The sequence below is a fragment of the Haliotis rufescens genome, unplaced genomic scaffold, assembly GCF_023055435.1.
Source record: "Haliotis rufescens isolate VD_foot unplaced genomic scaffold, xgHalRufe1.0.p SCAF_2, whole genome shotgun sequence".
In the NCBI taxonomy this organism is placed as follows: Eukaryota; Metazoa; Mollusca; class Gastropoda; order Lepetellida; family Haliotidae; genus Haliotis; species Haliotis rufescens.
This window is the reverse complement of record NW_025963890.1, coordinates 50,866,981-50,888,798: the sequence shown is the minus strand read 5'-3', so window position 1 is coordinate 50,888,798 and position 21,818 is coordinate 50,866,981. Positions and strand designations below refer to the sequence as shown.

General features: G+C 39.6%; 2 protein-coding genes across 2 annotated transcripts in view; both read right to left on the bottom strand.

Moving 5' to 3' along the window:
- Window positions 1-3,066: 3,066 nt before the first annotated feature.
- LOC124114337 (actin-1-like) lies at window positions 3,067-5,572 on the bottom strand. The gene is made up of 2 exons (XM_046474833.2): window positions 5,408-5,572; window positions 3,067-4,308 (listed from the first exon to the last, which is right to left on the bottom strand). Exons 1-2 carry the CDS (start codon window positions 5,516-5,518, stop codon window positions 3,313-3,315), a joined length of 1,107 nt encoding a protein of 368 aa, XP_046330789.2. The 5' UTR covers window positions 5,519-5,572; the 3' UTR covers window positions 3,067-3,312.
- Window positions 5,573-16,226: 10,654 nt separating this feature from the next.
- Window positions 16,227-21,818, bottom strand: part of LOC124114336 (actin, non-muscle 6.2) — a 17,485-nt gene continuing 11,893 nt past the window's right edge. The window contains exon 3 of the mRNA XM_046474832.2: window positions 16,227-17,089. Coding sequence (XP_046330788.1) covers window positions 16,353-17,089 — 737 coding nt within the window. The 3' untranslated portion in view covers window positions 16,227-16,352. The remainder of the gene's footprint in view (window positions 17,090-21,818) is intronic.

The window sequence follows — 21,818 nt, the reverse complement described above, 5'->3', positions numbered from 1 at the left end:
TCTTGATAAGCAAAGTCCATGTTAATTACGGAAGTAGCACCTACCTCCACCCGGCAACAGGTACATACAACATGGAAACATGGCATCTTAAAAGATCTCAATAATATGGAGGCCGTGGCCGTATGCCTGATTTGATCAAACGCTTTTTAGAAGATAGACAATTTAAAGTGTGGGCTCCACATTATCAGAGATATTTAATCAAGTAATGGGGGTCCCTCAGGGCAGTATTTATCAGTGACACTTTTTAGCATAAAATCAGTAGCCTGGAAAACGTTTTAAATGATAATCTTCATGATTCATATTTGTTGGTGATTTCCATGTATCTTGCCGTGGTAGAAATATGAATACCATTGAATGACAGTTACAACTTTGCCTCAATAAAATGCATAAATGGTCTCAAGAAATTGGTTATAAGTTCTCTAAAACTAAAACCTGTTGTATTCATTTTTGCAATAAACGTAAAATACATAAAGATCCAGAATTGACTTTGAATAATATTCCAATAAAAGTGGCATCCTTAAAATGGGGTAGAGACCAACACACTTTGTTATATCTCTATAGAACATGGATTGGATAACTTGAATACGGCTGTTTCATATATGGTTCAGCCCGTCAACCGTACATTAAAGAACCTAACACCTTTTACCATCAAGGTCTTAGATTGTGTCTGGGTGCATTTCGAACTTCCCCTGTCGAAGCTTATTAACCTTGCATTGATATCAGAAGAATAAAACTGGCACTGCAATACGTTACAAAACTTCATTCCAATCCATCCAATCCGGCGTTTAACATCGTTTTAATCCTCCATGTCAGACTTTGTATGACAAGAAACCTCCACTTGGTATCCGGATTCAACAATGCATTACAGATGCAGATCTAAACATTTCTTCAATTGCAATTCATAACTTACCCGAAGTGACACCCTTGCAGTCAATACAGCCTACTGTCAATTTTGAGTTAACGAACTTGAAAAAGGCAGATACGAACTCCTTATCATACCAACAAGCCTTCCTAGATATTAAACATCAATATACAGGGTATACAAACATATACACTGATGGATCCCAAAATGCAGCTGTTACAAATGATCATTACGATTAACTGATGGAATTTCTAATTTTACGGCAGAGGCTAAGGCTATACCATTAGCCTTGCAACGTATTGAATGTTCAAAAGAGTCCAGTTTTATCATTTTTTGATAGTTTATCCCGTTTACAGGCAATCAAAAACTGACCATCCCTTTTTAGCAGTAATTTTGAAATGTCATTTGAATTGTCCGTGGCGAATAATAACATCGTCTTTTGTTGGCTCCCCAGTCATGTTGGCATCAGTAGAAATACTAAAGCAGATTCTGCAGCTAAAGCTGCTCTTGGGAAATCATTCTTGGCAGGTACTTTCCCATATACTGACCTGAAGCCTGCTATTCGCCAATATGTTGGAAATATGTGGTAGCAAAGGTGGACTTAAATATTAAGTATTAAAAAAGCTTCATGCTATATACCCCTTGATCGGAAATCATGCACCTACCTGATTAAGTCGTCAAGATGAAGTTGTTATCCGACGATGTCCTATTGGACACAGTCATTTGACTCATTCCTTCTTATTGAAGGAAGAAGATCCCCCTCAATGTACACCTTGCCATGGTCCTTTGACTATGAAGCACCTTTTGTTTGAATGTGTGGATTTGGCACTTATTCGTCAATGCTTTTATACAGTTCAAACTATTTCCGAACTTTTCAATTAGCCTATTTAAAAAAAATTAAACTGTATGAAAAGATGTAGATCTTAAATTTTGAATGTCAGTTTTTACTGTTTACCGTGAAAAGGGAACTTTTAGTGATCGTCATCATCATTTTTAAATAATGTTTTCTAAAGGAAATTGATTTTGTTTTTAATAACTGCAATATTGCTGATGCGGCAACACTTACTCACTCTCTCATTAACATACAGTGGCTGTCGTATACCATGATCATGTGTTTCTCATGGACATTTCTATGCGGTTTGTTATCTACCTGTGCTTTATTTGAGAGGTGACCCGTGAAGACCCAGGCTTACCGTAAATGGCGACTATGCTTGTCGTAATAGGCGACTATGCTTGTCGTAAGAGGCGACTAAAGGGATCGGGTGGTCAGGCTTGCTGAATTGGTTGATGCATGTCATCGTATCCCAATTGCGACGATCGATGTTCATGATGTCAATCAGTGGATTGTCTGGTCCAGACTCGATTATTTACAGACCGCCGTCATCTAGCTGGAATATTGATGAGTGCGGCGTTAAACAACAAAACAAAACATTTGGTCAAACAATTGCTGTAAAACCAAAGCCAATGCATTTGTAATCGTCAGACTGAAATCTAGAGGAAATAAAGAATCTCTCTCCACTTTGTGTCCATCACTAATGTTAGCAGACTGCAGCAAATAGTTGATTGCACTAAATGATGCAAACCGATGTGAATCGATGGCCTTGGGCATGATTGTCGCAGGGTGGAACGAACATGGCGGCGGAAGAGCAGCAGTGGTCTTTTGTTTGACTGTAGTATATCGCTTAATGCCCGATCCTGAGTGAGTGAGTGAGTTTGGTTTGACGCGGCTTTTAACAGTATTACAGTTATATCGCGGCGTGTCAGCTTAATGTGGGAGGAAAGCCCGAAGTGATGCAGGTTTCAGACGTTTACCACTTCGGTGAAACCCACGAGCACGGGTATGGTGCTGACAAACCTAGAAACATAATCGCGGCGAACCGGGATTCGAACCAACAATCATAGGTTTCTGGCGTGCCCAAGGGACGCAACTCTGCACAGGAGAGCCTTGGAGGGAGCAATCCTTGAATTGTTTACTCCCTCCAAGACTGTGAATGTATCGCTAAAAGTTTTTCTGCTTCTCTGTCACGATCGTTATGAAGCGTAAACACAAGCCTTGTAACGATGATGTACCAAGGCCAACATCAAACCATCATGATTGTCAAAGGTCTTATCATAAACCATGAAATACGTGTTTATGGTACGCCATGGTGTGCGTGTGTATGTGTGTACATACCTCTAAAAATGTGAAAAAAAACAGGAAGATCTTTAGGCAGATTAATTTATTGGAACTACAGAATGAGTATACATAAAAGGCTCTGAGTAAATATTTTGTCTCCATTTTATATTCAGATAATAACAGTAACAAAACAACACAAACATGCATTATATTGACGCTTAACACCCAAATTACATAATTACTTTATAATCTATAATTCCTAAACATTATCCGGTATCATTTGCTTTAATTTACCTCAGGACACAATATGTTATTAGAAGAATGTCTGAAAGTCTCAAAACTTTGTGTGCAAAATGGATGGGCCGGACTCATAGTATTCCTGCCTGCTGATGCTCATGTCCTTGAAGTTGGACTTTGAAGCAAGGATGGAGCCACCGAGCCAGGTGGAGTATTGCCTCTCCGGAGGAGTTATGATGTTGATATTCATTGTTGATGGAGCAAGGGCTGTCATCTCCTTTTGCATCCTTTCAGCCATGCCAGGAAACTTGGTGTTACCACCCGAGAGAATAATGTTAGCATATAAATCTTTACGGATGTCAGCATCACACTTCATAATCGAATCGTATGTTGCCTTATGGATGCCGTCCTGAGAAGCACCAATAATTGATGGCTTGAAGAGAAGCTCTGGACTACAGAACCTCTCTGTACCAACTGTGATAATTTCACCGCTGGGAAGCTCAAAAGTCTTCTCCAAAGAGATGGAAGAGGCAGCACGTTCCTGCTCAAAATCGAGGGCAATGTACAAAAGTTTTTTCTTGAGGTCATTAGTGATTTCTCTCTCGGCAGTGGTAGTGAAGCTGAAACCACCTTTTGTTAATAATTTCATCAAATATGATGTCACGTCTGCGCCAGCGTAGTCCAGCCTGATAATGCCTGGAGTAACAATTTTACCTTCAGAGATGGGTACGGCGTGGGTGACACCAGCCCCTGAATCCAGAACCAAACCTGTGGTACGACCAGAGGCATGCAAAGACAGAGCAGCCTGGACGCCCACATATATAGATGGGACATTGAAGGTTTCAAACATCATCTGAGCCATCCTTTCACGGTTAACCATCGGGTTAAGTGGAGCCTCTGTCAAGAGCACGGGATGTTCTTCTGGAGCCACATGGAGCTCGTTATCGAACATGTGACGCCATATCTCCTCCATGTCTTCCCATTTTGTAACTATTCCATGTGGAACAGGGTAGTTAAGTGTAAGAATTCCACCCTTGGATATAGCTTCTCCACCGACGTAGGTATCTTTCTGTCCAAAACCAGCCATATAACCCTGGGGAAAAACACACACATAGTTAAATGTCCTATGCATAATGTGAAAACAGCGACAAAAATTGTCCAAACCATCAGAAATCTCTGCACTTATTATACGATTCCAGTTAATTCATAAGCATGTGTTTATGAATCACTTTCAAATAGTTATTATACCAGGTGTTTCACAAAAAGATGAGCGTGTCATAACCCACCCGTCACAAACACATCGAAGTCAATTGTTCACCTTAAAACTTACGTTGGCATCTGCACATATGAAATTGTATGAGATATCAGTTCTGTCACTGATGCGTTAAACAATTTGGAAATGTCTTCGGCATATTACTCAACTTAAGGAAATGTTGACTGTTGTAAGGTTGAAGTCATCCCTCATCATACAGTCTTGTAGACAGTTTGTATCACATGAATCTGTATGCATATATCTAAATATCAACAGATGAGGCTGTTTCACTGGCCTCCTTTATTTCTAGCTCAGTTGGGTAAATAAGTGGAAGGAATATGGATATTTGGTCATTGTTGACCGATATCAGATCATCGGTATACCCGAAGTTTATTTATTAATAAACTTCATGGCCAAGTTCCCTTTTTCTGATTTTTAAAACTGATCAGCAACGAGCAGATCAAAGTTGGTATCCATGGGGATGCCTAGTTCTTGCCTAAATGTCCTATTCCCAAATTTCACGAATAGGTTATCTACAAGGAGATGCATTTCACCTAATGTCTTCTCAGTTAATTTCAGATGACATGTGGGGCCACGGGTGGCGCAGTCGTCTTAGGCGCCGCAATTCGCTGTGCACGCCAGAAACAAATGATTGTTGGTTCGAATCCCGGTTTGCCCCCATTATGTTTCTAGATTTGTCTGCACCATACCCGTGCTCATGGGTTTCACCGAAGTAGTAAACGTCTGAGACCTGCATCAGTTCGGGCTTTCCTCCCACATAAAGCTGACACGCCGTGATATAACTGCAATACTGTTAAAAGCGGCGTTAAACACAACTCACTCACTCTCTCACATAGTTCAATTACACATACTACACACTGGTTCCCTTCACCCATTTGATGAGCCAATATTGTTTATTAATGTCCAATAAAAGTATTACCTGATACCTGAGGCGGCCAACAACTTCGGGGAAGACAACCTTTGGTTCATTGTCACTAGCGAACCCGGCCTTACACAAGCTGGATCCGTTGTCGATAACCACCGCAGACATTTTGACAGAAATGTGTAAGAGCAAGAGTCGTTCCTTGTTGCACGCCAGCTGGGGACCGAATGACTCTACATTCACCAAGAGGCTATATATATGCGTGTTAAGATAACCGGACTTCTATGAAAGCAATGACAAAGATGTTGATTAGGCATCTTTCATGGTTTCTTAATTGTTTTTATGTATTATTCTCTCTTCATAATAGCATAGTTTGTACTCAGATTTCGATTTTTATCATATTTATTATAAGGTGAATGATTAATGTGTGTGCTTTATATCTGATAACCATTTCATCTAAATTCACACTATTATTGCATTTCCATTTTAATGGGAATGTGAATACATTTATTGATGTTAGTACTTTAACATGTTCATTCTTGCTTATCTCATTAGCTCAATGTCAGTATTTCATTAACGTATAAAGGGGTGTATTGTTCATAATTATGTACTCTGTACAATCTCGAGTAGGGAAAACAAGTTCCCCATTACAAGTGAGACCCCAGGAAGGTACCGTTTGCAGTTCAAACAACCTGAATAGCGAATCATGTGATGGAGTAATGTCTATTGTGGAGAGACGTAATTCTCGTTTTCTTGACAAACAAGGTTTAACTGTAGATTTCCTCAAACTCTATTTTTGTCTACAAAACTTTTATGAAAACCTGTAACTTCGGCTGAGAGACTTAGCACTTTTGAAAATGTCGTCGTCCTCAGATTTATGTAGTGAAAGAAACTCTGATGTCCTTGATTAGCTCCAGTATATCTATTGATTTTCTTGTTTCCTTCAAAAAAGCGACAAAACTATTTCCATGATCATAAGAAATGTCTCCTTAAGCATTGTCCACAGTACGATGTGGACCACGTCATACGTATTTGTATATGAATCGCATTATATGCCACGTTTATTGTCTCGGCCATTTGGAAGATAGTCCAACATGGCGACACTCTCGGCATCCAAGTTCATACCCTTTCTAGGTGATGTGACGGTTTGTGCCTTCTTTGGTAGTCGTGATGTCAAATGATTCCACAGGTTTTATTATTGTTTAGACGGAAAGCTGTGAAAGCAGGTTTCATCCACGGTCACAAATCCTTGCAAGAACCTTTCTGGGTCATCTTCAAACAGAGCTTGATTATCACGAAACATATTGTGCCCGTAAAAGGAGACTATTTTTGTGACGCCAGATCTCTTCCATGGTTTCACAGTCGTTGGGTACGTAATGTTCAGTTTATCTCTCTTTGGCACGAGCTCTTCGCCGACGTTGAACCTCTTCTGTTCCCTACCGAGGCCTGAATTTACAAACATATTTTGCCCATAGGGAAGAGAATATATGGATGTCAACTTCTTTATTATGAGGAACACTGTGGACGTTTTGAATGTATAGCTCATTATATTATATATGTTTCAAGTACTATTACCTCAGAGGCAATCCGGGGTAGAATAGATCTTCAGCAAGCCATGCCTGCAGTAAAAGGTGACTAAGCTTGTCGTAAGAGACGACTAACGGGATCGGGTGGTCAGGCTCGCTGACTTGGTTGATGCATTGCGTGGATAGATGCTCATGATATAAATCACTGGTTTGTCTGGTCCAGACTCGATTATTTACAGACCGCCGTCATATAGCTAACCAACCTCAGGGGAATGAAGTGCACATATTGCTATCAAAATTCGGTCAGTCTTGACATTTCATTGGCTGATCGTGAACCCTGACCTTTACTGTATTACATTCGCTACTCTCCTTCACTGGTAATACAACAAAACTTGCCGCAAAGGAAAAGTTATATGATACTATTGCTTTTGTAATTTTATTATCAAACGCAGAAATACTTTTGCAAGAATAAAGCAGTATCGTTCTCATTTTCTAACCATGTGTAAGTGCAGCTGTTAATCTAATTCTTTGTAAGAACCATTGGCAGTTTTTTTGTTTAATGCCGCACTCAGCAATATGACGGCGGTCTGTAAATAATCGAGTCTGGACTAAACAATTCAGTGGTTGACATCATAAGCATCGATCTACGCAATTGGGATACAATGACATGCATCAATCAAGCCTGACCACCCTATCCCGTTAGTCGACTCTTACGACAAGCATGGGTTGCTGAAGACCACTTCTAACCTGGATCTTCAGGGGACAGATTAACGGCCTATTATCCCGCGATTGAATACATATAACAAACCACAAAACTGCAGAAAGTAAATCTTCCCTGAAATGTTCTGATGAGTAGCAAAGAGCAACCAGTGCGGCTAAAAGCTAGTTTCATGGGCAGTACAGAACATTGTTCCTGTTTTCAATGTCCATTAAGCACAGAATATATAGCGCCGTCGACCCTTAAAAAACAAGACCGCGGTACACTCAGATAATGTGAGTTTTATGCTGTATTTACGAACTCGTGAAGATCCGGGGTAGAATAGGTCTTCAGCAACCAATGCTTGCAGTACAAGGCGACTGTGCATGTCGTAAGAGGCGACGAACGGGATCGGGTGGTCAGGCTCGCTGACTTGGTTGATGCATGTCATCGATCCCAAATGCGTGGATCGAAACTCATGAAATAAATCACTGGTTTGTCTGGTCCAAACTCGATTATTTACAGACCGCCATCTTATAGCTGGAATATTGCTGAGGGCGGCGTTAAACAACAAACCAACCAACCAGTTTTATTTACGAATATGATGTTGTAGTAACACATACGTGGCTCTGCTGGAATATTGCTGACTATAACGTAACATACTGTTTCCGAAAATCATTCATTTAACTGCTGCATTGTACGATTTGGTATTTATGGGTATACAGTAAACTACGGTTAGAACGAACACGCTTATAACGAACTAACGGATATAACGAACTAACGTTTTAGTCCCGACTATATGCTGTAGTTATGCTGTATGTATGCTTATAACGAATTACGGTTATAACGAACTAAAATTAGTAGTCCCTTTGAGTTCGTTATAACCGTAGTTTACTGTACCTGTGAACAATTATCAAGTTAAATCATTGTTTTTTAGAAATAGTGGACCATTACGGTGTTATGAAAACATTTGCTTTAACACAAATCATCTTGAAATAGTATTTAGCTATAAATAGCTAGGTGTTCAGTTTTTCTCATCTGCCTCATGATACTTTACCCAAACAAGATTAGCGCAACAAGCTTGGAAAGTTATCCAAATGTTGCAATGTAATTTTGTTATGTTTCAAAAACTTCCTATAACTATACAGCTTCATATCTTTGATATTAAAATCATGCTAATTTTAATATATGGATCTGAGGCATTGGGTTTCCACCCATTCTCAGATGTTGATATAATTCATGACAGGTTTTGTAAATTAGTATTAGGTCTTAGACCTCAAACCCCGAATAAAGCTACGTTTTGCTCCATCAAAGGGTTGGCTATTTATTTATTTATTGATCAATTTGTAAAACGCTGTAAAGATATTGATGTTCAGACATGGAACGATACTATCACACCTTCTCTAAAATAAACTTTTACAGACATGTTAAAATAGAATATGGTTTGGAAGATTATATTTTTTGTATTCACAATATGATCTATCTTAAAGCTTTACCTAAATTTAGATGCTCTAGTCATTATTCTGTCCATATTGCATAGTCTTTAATAGTAGAATTAGAATACCATTTCTGCCTCCAATGTCCATTCTAAGCAGATTTAAGAGACAGCATTTTACCTAAGTATTATTTGGTGTCCTCCCAAAACGCCTACATGCCAAAACACCTACAGCACACCTAATCCCCTGCCTGTTACCTTTGTCATTTTAATGGATTAACCCCAAGAATATTTATATACATTTTATTTTACTAATCAGTCAGATGATAATCACAATAAGTCAATAGCCAAGTTTCAAAAGATTACCAACAGCATCCAAGTATTGGATGGGTGTTTTTAATCCCTGGGCCAAATGTTCTTTTAAGCGGCACAAGATCCTCTACCTCTCGTTAGACTCGTTTTCTACACCTGGGGGTAGCACCAAAGTCGATCTGCGAAATCTTGGCCCGATCTGCATGTTCTACCTTCTTGATGACTTCAATGAAGCAGAAGATGTTGGGATGTCGATGACCTAGTCCACGGTTCAGTCTGCTGTGGAATCCTTCCAGATTGTTGTTTGTTTTCGGACCTATCGATGAGTGATGGTTAGACAATGCAGTGGGAATCGTGCTCCGTCGTCAACCCAGTAGACAAACCAAGTTCTAAGTCCTGTGTCTTCCTCCAAATGGCTTGGCTGTAATGAAATAGGCATCCTTTGACACTACCAGCGGTGAATACAAGTCTGTCTCTCTACAATCTTGGTGTGACGATATCCATTAAACAAAACTTGTGCGCTTCCTTTCTGTGAAAAAATAAACTCAACATTCTGGAGACCAGCCATGTTGATATGCAATCATTTTTTTGACAACGCTTATATACCACAGCAAACGTACTCTTAACACAATTGGTTGAAATTGGTTTATTTAGATACTTTAGGCACATTCATGCTTTAACCTTAACTCGGGTTTAAATCAATTCTGTATTTCCCGGAACAGTGTTAAAATAAGCAAACCTGCTTGTTCACCAATTCGGGTTTCTTTAGAAACAATATGGTTAAACAAACCAATCTTAAGTTAATTAGTATAATCTTTTATTCAGTTTCAGTTTCAGCTCGAATCCGCTTTTACTCAACAGTCTAGGGAAATATATTTTCTTAGCACTTAAGAAATTTATATACTCTTCAAAAAAAGAAACTTGACACTAACTTTCAAAATGCAATATAATGCGATTGTTTCAAAATAGGACACAGAAACCATAATTGAAACACTGTTTGAAGATCAATGTACACAATGTTCAAAACATTAATCGTGTCACCTAGACAGACACACGTACACGATACAGTTAATGTCACAGGGGTACAGAAAATGTCAGTATCGGATGTGCCCACCACGTGCATCAATCACCGCTTGACACCGACGACCCATAGATGCAATCAAGTTGTCAATAACACGCTGTTGGATGTGCTGCCATTCATGCTGAAGTGCATCAAGAAGCGCCGGAAGTGTTTGGGGCGGTGGATTCCTTCTGCGAACGCGTCGATCCAACTTGTCCCACAGATGCTCAATCGGGGACAAATCTGGTGACCGGGCTGGCCAAGGTAATGTCTGGATGTTGTTGTGCTGTAAGAAGTCCTGACAAACACGTGCAATATGCGGTCGAGCGTTGTCCTGCTGGAACTGTCCGCCATGAACGTTGACGTGAGGAAAAACGTCAGGCTGTGGGATCAAGTCTCTGTAACGCACACCTGTCAATGCACCTGCCACATGCACGAGAGGCGTCCTACCACCGTGATGAATTCCGGCCCATACCATGACACTCCCGCCGCCAAATGAGACAACCTGCTGCACACAGTTGGGGGCGTAACGTTCACCCCGACGTCTGTAGACACGTGCGCGCCCATCAGCACGTGTGAGTAGGAAACGGGACTCGTCAGTAAACAGTACATTTCTCCACCTTGCACGTGCCAATCTAACCCACTGTTGGCACCAAAGCAGACGGTCCGCCAGATGACGTTGGGTCAATACATGACGTCGAACAGGTCTTCGTGCAAAACGTCCAGCAAAAAGTCTAGCCTCCCTCAGTCTGTTGGGTACCGTTTGATCTGATATTCTGCGTACCCCAGGGATCTGTGTGGTTGTAGACGTGGCTGTGGTAGTGCGGTCTCGGGGGTGTCGCAGCCGGATGTATCGATCTTGTGCTTGGGTTGTCACCCTTGGTCTTCCTGACCTTGGTCTGTCGTCAACTATGTTGGTGTTGTTGTATCGGGTCCACAGTGCGGAGATTGTCTGTCTGGATACGCCAAAGTGCCTTGCTGAGTTGATCCAGCTTGTAATCTCCCAATTGCGTTGTTCCGTTGAGCTGCATTCAGTCTTGGCATTCTGTCACCGCCTCTACTGCCGTTATAAGGACTGTATGAACAGCCGTTGATGTGGATTTTTATACCCATTCAGCAGGGGGGCCTGCATGCCTAAATGCAGGATCCTGTGCTGCACGTTTTTTACAGGCGGTTGCGTTTGGATGAAGCTGAAAAATTGATCCCCAAACGTGCATGTGTTATCGCGAATTATAGACACATCATCTTTCTGTTTGACTTATTTGGTTCTCATTTAATGTAATTATTTTAGATATCTGGCAAAAAGTGGTTTTACATCTATGTCAAGTTTCTTTTTTTGAAGAGTACATTTTAAAGATGTCATTAATTATCCTAAGTTGTAATACTATTGTAAACCATAAGCCAAACATTTCGGCGCTCTCCACAAATATATATGTGTGTGTGAGTATATACTTGTAAGGTATAAAAAGCACGTATGGATTCATATTTTGTTATCACTGTATAAATCCCTGGGCCCGTGAATAACATACATGTTGATTGTGAATACATTGTATGAGAAACGCTGGATTTGAAATGAAGCAATGTTTGTGAAATGAGCTGAGTATTAAATGAATCACTAATGTAATGTTTGACATCATCTCCAATCATCCAATTTAAATGACAAAATTGTGTTAATCCTCAAATTAAAGAGGTTCATGAGAACCCTGTATGTCTGCCAAATAATGTTTGATAAATAGGTCAATATACAGTATATACACAGCTACGTAATGAGATAATACGACACATGACAGGCCCTAGTGCAGTAATCTGTTCAATTTTAGTATCGATTCAGTGCATATTTTGTCTATTATCAGTAACACTATAAAACATAACACAATGGTTATGTTTGACGCTCTCGTTTCACTACTTAATACTCATTCCTAGTGTGGACCTCCATGGAACGTTTCAGCAGAGACCATCATTTCAGCCATGCCAATTTGTTTTCTTGCTTTGACGTTGTTTTATTCATTAACACGTGCTCATGATAATTATAGTCAGAATCGTACAATCGACTCTGCTGTTAACAGAGATTTCTTATGAATGTGGAAAGGGTTTTCGCTTTTGTTGTTGTTGTTGTTGTTGTTGTTGTTGTGCAAAGGGCTTTGTCTCTTTAATTGTACTTCTTTTATCTATTTACGTCGATTAAAGATATCCATATTTGATCTACGTTTTTTGTTAACGTGCATATGCCTGTACACTAAGCAGTACATTTCTTTAGCAACTATTATAAGCGGATGAAAACAGTGTCCATCTGGATCATTTACTGACATATATGCAAATACCAAAGGTCATGATCAGGTAGGTACTACTCAGGACGGTATTAGTTGGAGGTAAGGTGGTATGGATTTGGTCCGAAAATACTCTCTCTACTTGTTGTTACCCTGCCTGACGCGCTTGGCAATAAGTCTCTCTCTCTCTCTCTCTCTCTCTCTCTCTCTCTCTCTCTCTCTCTCTCTCTCTCTCTCTCTCTCTCTCTCTCTCTCTCTCTCTCTCTCTCTCTCTCTCGTTATCTTCAATATATACTCAAGACAGGTTCATTATCGATCATTCCTTTCTCTCTGTGTCACCCAGGCGTTTTGGCGTATTTCGAACATACCTCGCGCAGCTGCTGAACCAGTTATCAGTTTTTTCTTCACGTACAAACTGGCAGTGACATGATCTGGTTACATGACTCATGTCAATATTCAAACACTTTTAAGATACGGATAATCCCAATAAACACGATATATTAGACTGAGCGAACACTGTAACCACTAGATTATCCAACCAACCGTCACATACGAGTATATGAGAGTTCTATCCATACTTACTCCAGCCCATACATCTAGCGTGTCGTCGTATGACGTGACCAAGGTGTGAGTATCATTGAGTGTGATGTGAATATGGTGATGGTTTGATGCGAGTATCATTTGGGTATTGTGCGAGTATCATTTGGGTATTGTGCCAGTGATCATGTGGGTATTGTGCGAGTATCATCTGGGTATTGTGCGAGTATCATTTGGGTATTGTGCGAGTGATGTGCGAGTGATGTGCGAGTTTCATTTGGGTATTGTGCGAGTATTATTTGGGTATTGTGCGAGTGATGTGCGAGTATCATTTGGGTATTGTGCGAGTATCATTTGGGTATTGTGCGAGTGATGTGCGAGTATCATTTGGGTATTGTGCGAGTATCATTTGGGTATTGTGCGAGTGATATGCGAGTATCATTTGGGTATTGTGCGAGTGATCATTTGGGTATTGTGCGAGTATCATTTAGGTATTGTGCGAATATTCATTTGGGTATTGTGCGAGTATCATTTGGGTATTGTGCGAGTATCATTTGGGTATCGGGTGAGTAACATTTGGGAATGGTATGAATATGGTGTGATTATGATTAAGTATGATGTGAGTATGTCAGTATTATATTTCCGTATGGTTTATTACGTAAGTATGATTTAGAATGATTGAGTTTGTACTGAGCATGACGTGAGTATCATTTAGTATGATTTGAATATGATGTCAGTATGATTTGAGTATGACGTAATATGATTTGACTTTGATGTTTGTATGATTTGAGCATCGCGTAAGAATAGTGTGATTATGATTTTAGTGTAATATGAGTATGATGTGAATATGATTTGAGTATGGAGTGTATAGCATGTGACTATGACTTGAGAATGATGTGAGTATCATTTAGTATCATTTGAGTATGCTGTGAGTATGCTGTGAATGTGTGAGTATTTCAGTACAGTGCGAGTATGATTGAAGCTGTGGATGAGGGCGTGAGGAACGTTCCAGGCCGTCGGGCACACAATGCACAACACGCTTTGTCAATGTCAGATCTTCATTTTAGTTTGCTCTTACTAAATTCAGGAAGTCCTTGGGGATCCTTGAGTTATTTCTCGGAAACTGGAATTCTATTGACTTTTCGACATTTTGAAATTTGACATAAGTGACATAATTCCTTTTGAGATACTCCCTAGTATAGGTAGTTATGCATTGGTTGCTACTATCTGCATCTCCAGTATACATGTATGCACATCACGTCCTGACAATAGGTAGTTGTAAAACCCTCCAGGAATAATACTGAGTTAATATCGTTTTACGCCGCTTTTAGCAATATCACGGCTTGGGTCAGAAAAACTCACTTCTGAAGTTAAGAGGGTATTTAGATTTTCTTGATAAATATCTTGTTATGCAGTGACCTTACAAAGTTAACATTTTCACGAGCGGCACAGGCACTTTATTATTTATATTTATTATGTATTTCTTAGCAGATCTGAAAGGGGCGGTTGGGTAGCCTAGTGGTTAAAGCGTTCGCTCGTCAAGCCGAAGACCAGGGTTCGAATCCCGACATGGGTACAATATATGAAGCCCATTTCCGGTGCCCCCAGTCGTGATATTGCTTGAATATTGCTAAAAGCTGCGTAAAAACACACTCACTCACTCACTCACTAAGTCTGAAAACCATAAAGCTATCCTCCTCTCGTTCTCGGCTTGACTACTGTTATAGTCTTTTGACAACGAGTGAGTGAGTGATTACGCCGGATTTAACTTTTTTTTCAAGCAATTTTAAAGATTCAGCATGAGTGAGTGAGTGAGTGAGTGAGTGAGTGAGTGAGTGAGTGAGTGAGTGAGTGAGTGAGTGAGTAATATCACAGCCGGGCCAGAAATCATGAGGCTATGAAGTTTAGAGGGTATACATATAACCTACACCTGCACAGTTCTACTTTCTTATTTATATTTGTTATGAGTTCCTTGCAGATATTAGAGGGCACGGGTGGCCCAGTCGTCTAAGGCGCTGTGCAGAGTTGCGTTCCTTCGGCACACCAGAAATCTATGATTGTGGCTTCGAATCCCGGTTCGCCCCGAGTATATGTTTCGAAGTTTGTCGTGTGGTAAACGTCTGAGACCTGCATCACTTCGGGCTTTCCTCCCACATTAAACTGAGACGTCGCGATATAACTGGAATAATGTTGAAAGCGGCGTTAAACCCAACTCACTCACTCAGATGCATATATTAGTCATGCAAAAAGAACCGTCATGCAATTGATCCAGATTGAAACAAGATCCGATAACCGGGCCAGAAATAATAATGCTATGAAATTAAAAAGAGGGTATTTATGACCTGACAAGGATGACATTTTCCTGAGCGGCACAGGTCTACTTTCTTATTTGTATTTGTTATGATTTCCTTGCAGATATTAGTCTAAAACCCGTCATGCAAATAATCCAGAATGAAAAGTGAAATAAAGCGTTATCTAAGATGAAATATTGGCTTACATTTTCAGATGTGTATTTAACCCCAGCAATGAGGTGCTCCGAGGCTTTCCCAGTAAGATGAAGTTTGGACTTCAAACATCAGTGTTCTAATATCGAAGACAAGAATTGAAACCTTTTCATTAAGGATGACTGGCATGGAACCCAGAACATCCTGATAAGTAGTCTTACCATCAGCACAGAACTGGTTGAAAGGAGCAGGCGCATAAGAAGGTCCCTTGGATTGAATATCCCGAGGATTTTACATTTCCAACCCAATCCTTGGAGGTGCGTTTCCTCCGATATATATAACCTTACATGTCCTGATACGAATCAACTGAATCGGTCATATTTGGCTGTCACGTTAATAGCATAACACTCAAGACACATTCCCAGGAACTCTGTAAATCACTAATCACTAATTTTCATCATTATTTTGCCTTTAAGCTCTATGAAATCTGTTCCCGCAGATATTCGAGACTAAGACATTCCCCAGTGTTTACAGTTTGATTTTGTTTTGTTGACAATTTTCAAACATCCAAGAAAGTAAAAAGAAAGTATAGAAAAGCTTATTTTTTCACTTTATTTTTGAAAAATCAAATATATTATTTGAGCAACCGATAAAGTGTCGGTTTGTGAAGATGTATGCGTGACTGAATATTGCACACATTGTCCAACAAATCGCTTAGTGTGCTTTAGAAACACTTTCTGTGGACAATGGATGGGCCGGACTCATCGTACTCCTGCTTGCTGATCCACATCTGCTGGAAGGTGGACAGAGAGGCAAGGATGGAGCCACCGATCCAAACGGAGTATTTCCTCTCTGGAGGAGCGATGATCTTGATCTTCATTGTTGGTGGAGCAAGGGCTGTGATCTCCTTCTGCATTCTGTCGGCGATACCGGGGAACATGGTGGTACCTCCTGAGAGAACAGTGTTGGCATACAAGTCTTTACGAATATCAACATCACACTTCATGATGGAGTTGTATGTTGTTTCATGGATACCAGCAGATTCCATACCCAAGAAGGATGGCTGGAAGAGGGCCTCTGGACAACGGAACCTCTCGTTGCCAATGGTGATGACCTGACCGTCGGGAAGCTCGTAACTCTTCTCCAATGAAGAGGAAGAGGCAGCAGTCTGCATTTCCTGTTCAAAGTCTAAAGCAACATAAGCTAATTTTTCTTTGATATCCCTGACGATTTCTCGTTCGGCAGTGGTGGTGAAGGAGTAACCACGCTCGGTCAGGATCTTCATGAGGTAGTCTGTGAGGTCACGACCAGCAAGGTCCAGTCTCATGATGGCGTGGGGAAGGGCGTAACCCTCGTAGATAGGGACAGTGTGGGACACACCATCGCCAGAGTCCAAAACAATACCCGTCGTACGACCAGAAGCGTACAGAGACAGAACAGCCTGGATGGCCACATACATAGCTGGAGAGTTGAAGGTCTCGAACATGATCTGGGTCATCTTTTCACGGTTGGCCTTGGGGTTGAGTGGAGCCTCAGTCAGGAGAACGGGGTGCTCCTCTGGAGCCACACGGAGCTCGTTGTAGAAGGTGTGATGCCAGATCTTCTCCATGTCGTCCCAGTTGGTGACTATACCGTGCTCAATGGGGTACTTGAGGGTGAGGATACCTCTCTTTGACTGAGCCTCGTCACCGACGTAGCTGTCCTTCTGTCCCATACCGACCATCACACCCTGGAAGCAAAGAAAATTTCACATTACATGTAATATAACATATGCAGGATTTCGTTTCACAACAATAAAATCAAAATTGATCAAACGACTGGTGTAACAAATGAAACAAGTTCATTATTTCACCAAAATTAAATACACACATGTAACAAATGTTATATTTGGGATTCCCTTTCTGAGTAAAGTACAGATTCTCGTACTCTTTTGGGCCGAGTCCCGTCCGGGATTCGAACCCACACTGCCAGAGTGAGGCACCTAATCGCCAGCACAAATGTAAATATGCATATGACAGATAAGAGAGGTGATTCCGAATTACAACCAATGTCAATGATGTACACGGGCTTGGTTTGAGTAGCAAAACGTCCCATGCACCAAGAAATGATCAACTTGCATTTCGCATGTGCCAATCAAAATTCCAGTTTATGAAATGTTGTTCAATTGTGTTACATGCTTTCGCAATCCACAAAATCATCTGGTTGTGTGATCATTGCTATTCCCTACAGAGGACTTCCAATCAAAGAATACGCTATAGAATATGAGTTTATATGGTCAATGGTGTAGTGTCCCTATTCTATAACTATAATACTTCAAACGGTTAATGTTTATTGAAAATGAAACGTATTCTTCGCTGTGCACTGTCAACAAGTGTACAGATTCAGAATCTCCCTTTTCACTATTGCTCTTTTTCAATATTTTGTTTTAATATTTGTTTTAAATTTTCAGAGACTTAGCGTTACTCTACAACCACATCTACACTGCAGGTTATAACCATGTGATAATAAACGAATGTGGTTATGTATTTGGGGAAATATTAAGCCATTCAAACACTTGGATCGGTTTTCATGTGATGGCAGAGATATAATTCACCTCTCATGTTGGTTGGTCGAGTATATTGTTATAACTTCCTTACAAGCTGAAAAACTTACCTGATGTCGTGGGCGGCCAACGATGGAGGGGAAGACAGCTCTGGGGGCGTCGTCACCGGCGAACCCGGCCTTACACATGCCGGAGCCATTGTCGATAACCAACGCAGCAACATCATCATCCATGGCTTATGTATGTAGGCTGACAACAGTAAACTCGGCAGTGACCCTGAGATGTCTTCACGCTCGGCTCGCCGGTCCTTAAATAATGGAGTGACCCTTGCCTTTCGCCTATACCACGTGATTAATAGGTCACCTTATTAGGTCATCTCACGTGACCAGTACCCCGATCAAGTGTCATCCCCCCCCCCCCCCCTCCCCCCAGCCTCCACCCCGCCACACGCCCCGAGCCATCGCGCGTGCTGATCTATGCCAGTCTAACTGATTCAAACGCAATTATATTAATAAAAAAGTAAACATGCTTGTTTATGCAGGTGTTTATAGGGCATTCGGGATTTTATTTTATTTTTTTATGCCTTATAGATATAGTGAGTGTGTGAGTATGGATTTACGCCGCTTTTAGCAATATTCCAGCAATATCACGACAGAAGACACCAGAAATGGGCTTCACACATTGTATCTATGTCAGGAATCGAACCCGGGTCTTCGGCGTGACGATCTAACGCTTTTACCACTAGGCTACCCGACCGCCCGCTTAAAGATATATGACTACAAGGTTTCATGGTGTGACAAAAATACTGAGAATGTTAATGGGAGGGCATGTTAATTAGTGTCATGCATTCGCTGTGTAGAGAGGGTTTTTTTGTAACTTTTGTCAGCAATTATGTTGTGAAATGCCTTTCTTCGTGTATATATCAAAATGTAGATATGTATATCTTTAATCTATATTACTTAATGAAGCTGCCTGAAAATCCAGATTCGCGCCCCCATCCCACCGACAGACTCAGCTGAGCACCCACGCCCCTGGCGGTCCCCTGTGATCAGTGACAATAGAGTGCTGATTACATAATGTTATTTACATACACCAAGCCCCCCGGGGTGTGCTGCTTTCTGTACCCTAGGGGACGGAGAGTGTTTTAGATATACGGCATCTTCAACACATACTCAGACAGGTTCATTATCGACCAGGCAGCCATTCGTCACTCTTCAATGTCGCTACCGGCGTTTTGACTTGTATCTGGCATGCCGAGCATAGACGCTAAATCAAGGGGAACTAGGATGAGGCCTTGTGGCAGCCCTGTCAAGATACAAGGAAGCAACACTCAATACAAAGTACAATATGAAATAAATGTGCCCAGCCATATTTTACTTATGAGGCACAATAAAATACATATAATGGTATGTTTTCTACGCTTGTGTATAAATAAATATGTTAAAGTAAAGCATAAGTTAAAGGTGGTTCCAATCAAAAAGTTAAATAAATAATAAATTAATATTTTGAACGAGTGCTAAAATGTGAAACTTTTTAACATAATCACTTGTCTTTATTTGATTATTTTAAATAGAGTTATGACAAAAAATAGTGTAACAATGTTCTTTCTACAAAGAAACATCTTCAATTAATGTTTTAAGAAAGGATATTTGACATGTGATACAGTTGAAAAAATAGGCCGGAGATCTTCCTGAATTTATTTTTTTAAATAATCTGTACTTCATTATTTAGGTCTGATAACTCAGATAAATCCCGCAGCTACATTATTTTTCTAAGCACAGTAACAAAGTTCCATAATTACACCAATCAGATGTCTCGCTTAATTGCCGTGAACACTAATGCTTGTTAGCCGGGATGCATTCTTCTTTGGGCTGCTGGTAATTTAAGCCATGGCCTGGTGATGTAGGTATTATGTAAGTGGGTAGTTATATATAATGAGAGTTAATCGGAACGATTGTGGCGGCTTGGAGTGTTGGTGACTGAGCTGGACGGTTGGTTGACACGAGTGTCAAAGGGATAAGGAATTCACCATCGTAATCGACACGTCTATTGCGTGATCAGCATTGTACTCAAGATGAGGTTGAGTTACTTGGGATTTAACTGCACGTTCAAGATTATTGAATTCACATCACTTTATTACTCGAAAACCTACGACCGGTATACATGAGCATGCATATATATTTATCCCAAAAAACAGTATACACACATTTAATAAATAATACAAGGAAGGTGATCATACATTCAATAAATAACACAAGGAAGGTGATCATACAATCAATCAATAACACAAGGAAGGTGATCGTACATTCAATACAAAATGCAAGGAACATTAACATACATTCAATAAATAATGTAAGGAAAATGAACAAACATTCAATAAATAATACAAGGAACATTAACTTACATTCAATAAATAATGCAAGGAAGATGAACATACATTTAACAAATAATACAAGCAACATTCACATACATTCAATAAATAACACAAGGAACATTAACATACATTCAATAAATAATACAAGGAACATTAACATACATTCAATAAATAATGCAAGGAAGGTGATCGTACATTCAATACATAATGCAAGGAACATTAACATACATTCAATAAATAATGTAAGGAAAATGAACATACATTCAATAAATAATACAAGGAACATTAACATACATTCAATAAATAACACAAGGAACATTAACATACATCCAATAAATAACACAAGGAGGGTGATCGTACATTCAATAAATAACACAAGGAACATTAACATAGATTCAATAAATGATACAAGGAACATTAACTTACATTCAATAAATAACACAAGGAACATTAACATACATTCAATAAATAGCACAAGGAACATTAACATACATTCAATAAATAACACAAGGAACATTAACATACATTCAATTAATAACACAAGGAACATTAACATACATTCAATAAATAACACAAGGAACATTAACATACATTCAATAAATAATGCAAGGAAGGTGATCGTACATTCAATACATAATGCAAGGAACATTAACATACATTCAATAAATAATGTAAGGAAAATGAACATACATTCAATAAATAATACAAGGAACATTAACATACATTCAATAAATAACACAAGGAACATTAACATACATCCAATAAATAACACAAGGAGGGTGATCGTACATTCAATAAATAACACAAGGAACATTAACATAGATTCAATAAATGATACAAGGAACATTAACTTACATTCAATAAATAACACAAGGAACATTAACATACATTCAATAAATAGCACAAGGAACATTAACATACATTCAATAAATAACACAAGGAACATTAACATACATTCAATTAATAACACAAGGAACATTAACATACATTCAATAAATAACACAAGGAACATTTACATACATTCAATAAATAACACAAGGAACATTTACATACATTCAATAAATAACACAAGGAACATTAACATACATCCAATAAATAACACAAGGAACATTAACATACATCCAATAAATAACACAAGGAAAGTGATCAAACAGTCAATCAATAACACAAGGAAAGTGATCATACAATCAATCAATAACACAAGGAAGGTGATCGTACATTCAATACATAATGCAAGGAACATTAACATACATTCAATAAATAACACCAGGAAC